Source organism: Fukomys damarensis, unplaced genomic scaffold (assembly GCF_012274545.1).
Source record: "Fukomys damarensis isolate Sample0158 unplaced genomic scaffold, DMR_v1.0_HiC HiC_scaffold_13, whole genome shotgun sequence".
In the NCBI taxonomy this organism is placed as follows: domain Eukaryota; kingdom Metazoa; phylum Chordata; class Mammalia; order Rodentia; family Bathyergidae; genus Fukomys; species Fukomys damarensis.
The window spans coordinates 10,760,481-10,766,468 of record NW_022900925.1 but is presented as its reverse complement, the minus strand read 5'-3'; the positions used below and the strand labels follow the sequence as shown (position 1 = coordinate 10,766,468).

The 5,988-nt window shown below is 52.8% G+C and overlaps 1 protein-coding gene across 1 annotated transcript in view; it reads right to left on the bottom strand.

Annotated features, from left to right (window-relative positions):
• Zmynd15 (zinc finger MYND-type containing 15) overlaps positions 1-5,982 on the bottom strand; it is a 6,536-nt gene extending 554 nt beyond the window's left edge. The window contains exons 1-14 of the mRNA XM_010605843.1: positions 5,926-5,982; positions 4,862-5,465; positions 3,572-3,806; positions 3,327-3,482; positions 2,911-3,071; positions 2,225-2,374; positions 1,822-1,902; positions 1,579-1,695; positions 1,408-1,496; positions 1,222-1,320; positions 912-1,065; positions 762-820; positions 365-525; positions 4-45 (exon numbers count right to left, since the gene is read on the bottom strand). Coding sequence (XP_010604145.1) covers positions 4-45; positions 365-525; positions 762-820; positions 912-1,065; positions 1,222-1,320; positions 1,408-1,496; positions 1,579-1,695; positions 1,822-1,902; positions 2,225-2,374; positions 2,911-3,071; positions 3,327-3,482; positions 3,572-3,806; positions 4,862-5,435 — 2,078 coding nt within the window. The 5' untranslated portion in view covers positions 5,436-5,465; positions 5,926-5,982. The remainder of the gene's footprint in view (positions 1-3; positions 46-364; positions 526-761; positions 821-911; positions 1,066-1,221; positions 1,321-1,407; positions 1,497-1,578; positions 1,696-1,821; positions 1,903-2,224; positions 2,375-2,910; positions 3,072-3,326; positions 3,483-3,571; positions 3,807-4,861; positions 5,466-5,925) is intronic.
• Between the last annotated feature and the right edge of the window lie 6 nt (positions 5,983-5,988).

Here is a 5,988-nt window from a genome sequence, read left to right as displayed (position 1 = left end):
TGCGGAGGTTTATAGACCAGGTGGAAGACGAAGGCGTTGCAGTACCTGCCGAAAGTGTGTGGGAGTGTTGGGGCGGGGCCAAGCGCCAAGGGGCGGGGCTTCTGGCCCCGAGTTCCAGGGGGCGGGGTTAGACTTAGGGTTTGGCAGTCCGGAGGGCTGTAGGGCCTTTTTAGGGGTAGGGCAAGGAGCTGATTTCGGAACTGGTTCTATGATGGGTGTGTTGGGGTTGTGGAGGCCAGACAGGATGATGAACAGTGAGAACAGACCAGGAAGGCTGTAGGGTCCTTGGAGAAGGGAGACCTTTAGGATATAGGGAACAAGGAAGTCATAGGTCACAAGGAAACAGGGAAGGTCAAGTGCTTACCAAGGCATGCAGTTGTCAGCCGCTCTGAGGCGAAAGGGAGAGCGGAAGGGGTTGGCCTTCGGAGCGCTGGTGCCCCCTCCTGTGGCCACCGCCATGGTCTGGTCGTCCATCACACAGCCGTACTCGCTGTTCTCGGTGAAGAAGGCTGGCACTCGGAGGGACTGGGGTAGGGGGGCGGTCTCAGATACTCCCCGAGGGGATCCTACCCCCAGATACATCCCCAGCCCCCAGGACAGCATTTGGGCTTGAAAACTGAGGCCCCAGGATAGGCTGGGATGTGGGAGAGGCACGGGGAATAAGGCAAGAGGATCCCTGGGTGCTTCCCAGATCTATGAGGCAGCTGACAGGGAAGAGGAGAGTCTAGTCTTTGAAGCGAAGGAGATAGGAGCTTCCCCACCTGTAAGCGAGGCAGAGAGCTCAGCCATGTGTCCTTGAGGCCAAAGCCAGAGTTAAATCCTGTTCAGGAAGAGCAGGAAGATGCTGGCTCCCAGGGTCACCTTCTCTCCTACCTTTCCCACACTCCTGCCCTTGAGCCTCGGACTCTTACCGATGACCAGGTCAGGCTTGGGTCCCTGGAGCAAGTGGTAGGGCCTAGCTGACACCTTGATCTGCAGGTCCCTGCGGCCCCCCTTCTCCTTAGTCCCAGAGCTGAACCGTGCTGATACCCCAGAAGTAGAATGAACAGATACCTCAGGGCCATCCTGTAGGAACAAGACGGGGTTGAGAAAGCCACCAGAAGTTAGGGTAGCAGAGGATGTACCAGGCAAGACAAAGGAGTGGGGACAGGAAGTGCAGGATCCCATCATGAGGTCGGTAGAAGAATGAGGGCTGAAGAGTAGGGCCCCCTCCACTCTCACCCTCTGCAGGGTAAAATGCTGCTGGTCGTTCTCAAGGGGCAGGCCATCACCCACAAACTGCAGCTCCAGGGCCACATGGGGGAGCAGGACCAAGAGCTCCTAAAGGACAGGAAGAAGAGCATGTCTGGGTCCCACCCTATGCCCACTCTCACCCAGTGTCCAGTTTCCAGGCATGGAGAGACTTACCCAAAACACCATGACAAGGTCAAACTCCTTCCCTGCCTCTATCACGTGGATCTTCAGTGACTGCTTGTTCTGGATGTTGAGCTCAGGGACTGGCAAGAGGCCAGCTCTTTAAGATTATGGTCTCCCTCACTCCCCCTCCCTGCATCCCCCATCATGCTTTGTATTTCTTACAGGACTGGGGCACCAGGTGTGTGATGATGTAATACACAGTCAGCGGGTAGGTGAGAAGCACGGCCATGGGGGAGTCGAGACTGAGGCCTCGCCAGGTGTAGTAATCCTGCCATTTGCCTGGAGAGAGTGGGTTACTAGAGGACCTCTCTGGTATAATGGCCTCCCTTTTCCTCAGTCACTGAGGCTTCTAGCCCTCCAGTCCCTGTCTCAATTCCTACCTCCCTCAGGGTCCCTCCAGCTCACCAAAGGGGCCCCTGGGTGGGTCCGAGGGCACTGGAGGCATCAGGGCAGCCCCATCCCCTTGGAGAAGTTGGTATGGATCTCCTGAGGGATTGAAAGAGAGGAGGAGCTTGGGGTTAGAAAACCCCCACTCAACCCACCCCTCTCTTCCTTCTAGAGGAGCCGTGTTTCCTGAGAGGGCTGGGAGCTGCAGGAGGCGGTGTGGGGGCTTGCTTACAAACAGGACTACTGGATGGGAAGGTAGAGTGACTCCTTTGAGGGCTGAGGAAAGGCTTGAAATGGCCCTGATGGTGTTGGTAGGGATTTGGCTTGTATATGAAGGGGTTATCTGGGACTTAGACAGCTTTTTCCCCCTAATCCTTCCTTACAGGCCACGGGAGCCATGCCTAAAATGGGGCTTACGTACCACTGAAAAGGCTGAGGGATGGCATGCTGCCCCCGGGGTTCCTAGGGGTGCCAGGCACTGGGATTAGCATGCTGAGCTGGGTCCAGTAGCCACGAGTGAGTCCTCGAGAAGCTAGGAAGGCTTCCTTGTTAAAGGTTTCACTGGTCACCTCTGGAGGAGGGGAAGGGTTGAGGGTCAAGTGGCTGGGCCCCAAGATTTACTTCCTCTCAACCTCCCCAATGCCCTGTGACTCAGTCTGGGTCTTGTCAGAGCGAATCACCGTTTTTGAGGGTCCACAGGCACTGAGCCTATTTGACCATTGTAACAATTTTACATTTTGTTTTTTTTTTTTTTTTTTTTTTTTTTTTTTACAGTTGAGGATCCAATTAGTAAAATGACTGATGTGTTTAAGACACACAGGCAGTTAGTTGCAGAGCTGGGAAGCAAGCATCTGAATCCCTAGCTCAAGTACCCTAAGTGCTCTTAAAAGCCAGCTATCCAGTCTTCCACATCAGAGACCCCCTCTCCAGCCTGAGAGGCTTAGCTGCCAGTTCCAAACATGCAGGACCAAACCCTAATTCCTGGCATCTAAACTCCACCCAGACTCTTTGCCTTCAGTCCCAGGACCTTGTCCCCAGGAACCCAGGCCCCTGTTTTAAAGACCTGACCCCAGTGTTCCCCTACTCCAACCTACATCTTTATGGTACCTGTGGTATATGTAAAAGGCAGGGTTGCCAGTTCCCCTGCCCGCTCCATGAAAGTTGCAAGCTTTGGGCACCAAAATCGGTGGCTCACATCATCTGGGCATCGCCGCCAGTCAGCCCGGAGACAAGCCTCTCCACAGTACAGGACAGCACCGCACTGGGGGCTGGAGGAAAGACAGTGTTAATCTCTGTAAGGTCTATTCACTGTCCACCTGCCTCAAAGCTGCCACTTGTCACTTTTCCTGTTTGTCTTAGTACCCTGTAATCACCTGTAATAGCTTATATGTTGATTCTTCCATCTCCATCTTATATCCCTTGCCCTCTGTCTGTCTGTGGGGTCTCCCACTGGCCTGGCTGGCTTTTGCTCTGTTTGCCTGACTGTTGGGATCTTTTTGATTCCATCTCTGTGGACTGCTTACCAGGGTGCCAGCTTCACTTCAAAGCTGTGCCTGTGACACACATGGCAGGTTCGAGCTCGAAGAGAGGCAAAGGTGAAGCCTGGCTCAGGACCCCATGTGCGCATTGGTGTCTTTGTTAACTTCACTCTCAGTCTTGAAACCAGGCTTTCCAGCTCTCTGAATGGGGGTGGAGATGGCATCAGTGTGGACGTGCTTGGGAGTCCAGGCCCCAGGCATCCCCACCCTTGATACCAGGGTTTCTGTACCGATGCAGCTGGGCATCTCCAACAGTAAGCTGTCGGGGCTTTCGGGGGTCCCCAGAGCCCATGGGGCAGGCCATGCTGTGGCAGAGGAGAGTATAGGCCCGAGGAGCCAGGTTCTTGGTTCCTGAGCCTTGGTCTGCACTTCCCTGGGCTCTATCCATTAGCAGATCAATGCCCAAGATGGTACCATTTTCATCTGTCACCAGTAAAAGGCAGGAGAGGTGCAAAGGGCCAGCCTCTGGTTTGGAGGAAAGAGGAGGGAATAAGGATGGTTGCAGGCATGGAACTCAAATGCTCACAGGGGATAGGCAAGAAACCTCAGCAAGTAAAGGGACTAGTAGAGGGAGCATCTCTGGTGCTGCTATCCAATACCAGAATTTGCTGCATGCAGAAATGTAGATGAGATTTCAGAACTTTAGATTTTTCTTTTTTTGGTTTTTGAGACAGGTTCTTACTAGGTAGTTGAGACTGACCTGGAATTCACTATGTAGCCCAGGCTGGTCTCGAACTCACAGCGATCCTCCTACCTCAGCCTCCTGAGTGCTGGGATTACAGGCATGCACCACCATGCCCGGCTTAGATTTTTCTTGAGAAGGCATAAAAACCCAGACTTTTGGATTTTCCTTCCTTCCTTTCTTCTGTGGTACTGAACAAGGAACCCAGGGCTGTCACACTGAGCTACATTCCCAGCCTTTATTTATGTATTTATTCATTCATTGAGACAGAGTCTTAGTAAGTTAATAAGTTGTCCAGGGTGGGCTCAAAAATGTGATTCTCTTGCCTTAGATTCCCAGAGTGCCAGTATTATAGGCATGTGACACCATGCTTAGCTGTTTTTCAATGTTAAAACACTGATTCAAGGGCTGGGGGTTTGGCTCAGTGGTTCCACCGCCTGCCTCACAAGCACAAAGGCCTGAATTCAATCCCTGGTACCAAAATTATAAATAAATAAATAAATAAATAAATAAATAAATAAATAGACTCAATTTAAAAAACAAATATTGATCCAGATCTGGGAGTGCACACCTATAAGCCCAGCACTCAGGAGGCTGAGGCAGGAGGATCACCATGATTTAGAGGCCAGCCTTGGTAACATAGCAAGATTCTGTCTCAAAAAAACAAACAAATAAACCCAAAATAACCCCCAAGCCCAAAATAGTCAATAAAAACACCTTTTTGGGCCAGGTTGGCCTGAAAGCTACCACTCTGTTATTCCTAGCTGGGTTCTGAGTAGCAGGGGAGGGATTTAGGACGATGGCTGGGCAGGAGGTAGGGCCTTCCCTGGGTTCTTACCGCTCCTCTGTTCCCTCTTCTCCTGTGCCATTTCATTCTCCCCTCTGTCCTCTGGGCAGCCATCCTCACCACCTGCTTCCTGCTCAGCCGCCCCTGGCTCCAGTGGAGGCTTTGCTTCCTGGGGGGATTCCCTGCTGGTAGAAGCTGGCTCCCCATCCTCCTGCAGTTCAACCTTCTCTGTGCTTTTTGTCTCCTCTCCATTCCCTTCTTCATCTTCCTCCTCCTGCTCCACTTCCTCCCCGTCCTCTAGGCTGACAAAGCTGACATAGGGGCTCAGGTCTTGAAGGTGGAGCGGAGGCTCATCTCCCAGAAGCCTGGCAACCCCCAGGCCAGATCCAGGCCCTGGCTCTGCTCCTTGTCCCAGGCTGATACCCACACTATGGTTGGGCAGGACATGAAGCACCCAAAGGACAGGGTCCTGGGGTAGCCTTTTGATCTGAGCTTCCAGCTGTCGCCAATGGCCCTCAAGGCCAGCCCCCACTGGTCCTCGCTCTGCCACAAACTTGTGAAACCAGCCAAAGAGGAGAGCAGCAAAATCAAGGAACTCATCCCGGTATCCAGACACAAATTCCATGTCTTCAGGGGCACAAGGTCTGGAACCAGACTGAACAGAGGAAGGGATACATGGTGAGGTGCAGGGTAGTGGGGAGAAAGTTTGGGTCTGGGTCACTAAATAAGACAGGATGTGTGGGGTCGAGGGTCACTTAGGGCGGGCTATGGAAGTATTGGGAGCTGAGAAGAGGGTTTCCGGATGAAGATAGAAGTTTGCGGGTTAAGGATGGAGGTCTGGGTTGGAAAGTGAGTGAAGGGTTGAAGATGAGTATTCAGGGATGAAATGATATATTTGGGCTTAAAATTTGAGCACTCAAATCTCTTAAAAGTAGGGGTTGACTTAAGTAGGAGTTGATGAGGTAGGGTTAATCCTATGGAGAAGAGGGCTGGTGAGGAGGGAAGAGTTTTGGATCCCTAGGTCTATGGGGTATGGGAAGAGGGAACAGGAGCTCGGGTCGGCTTGGGCGAACTGCAGGAGGATGAACCCCTCCCGTGCCTCACTCCTCCGGTACCTGCAGCGAGCGGCCACCACTTTCGAAGGTAAATACCTCGGGGCGCCGTGACGTTAAGGCCCG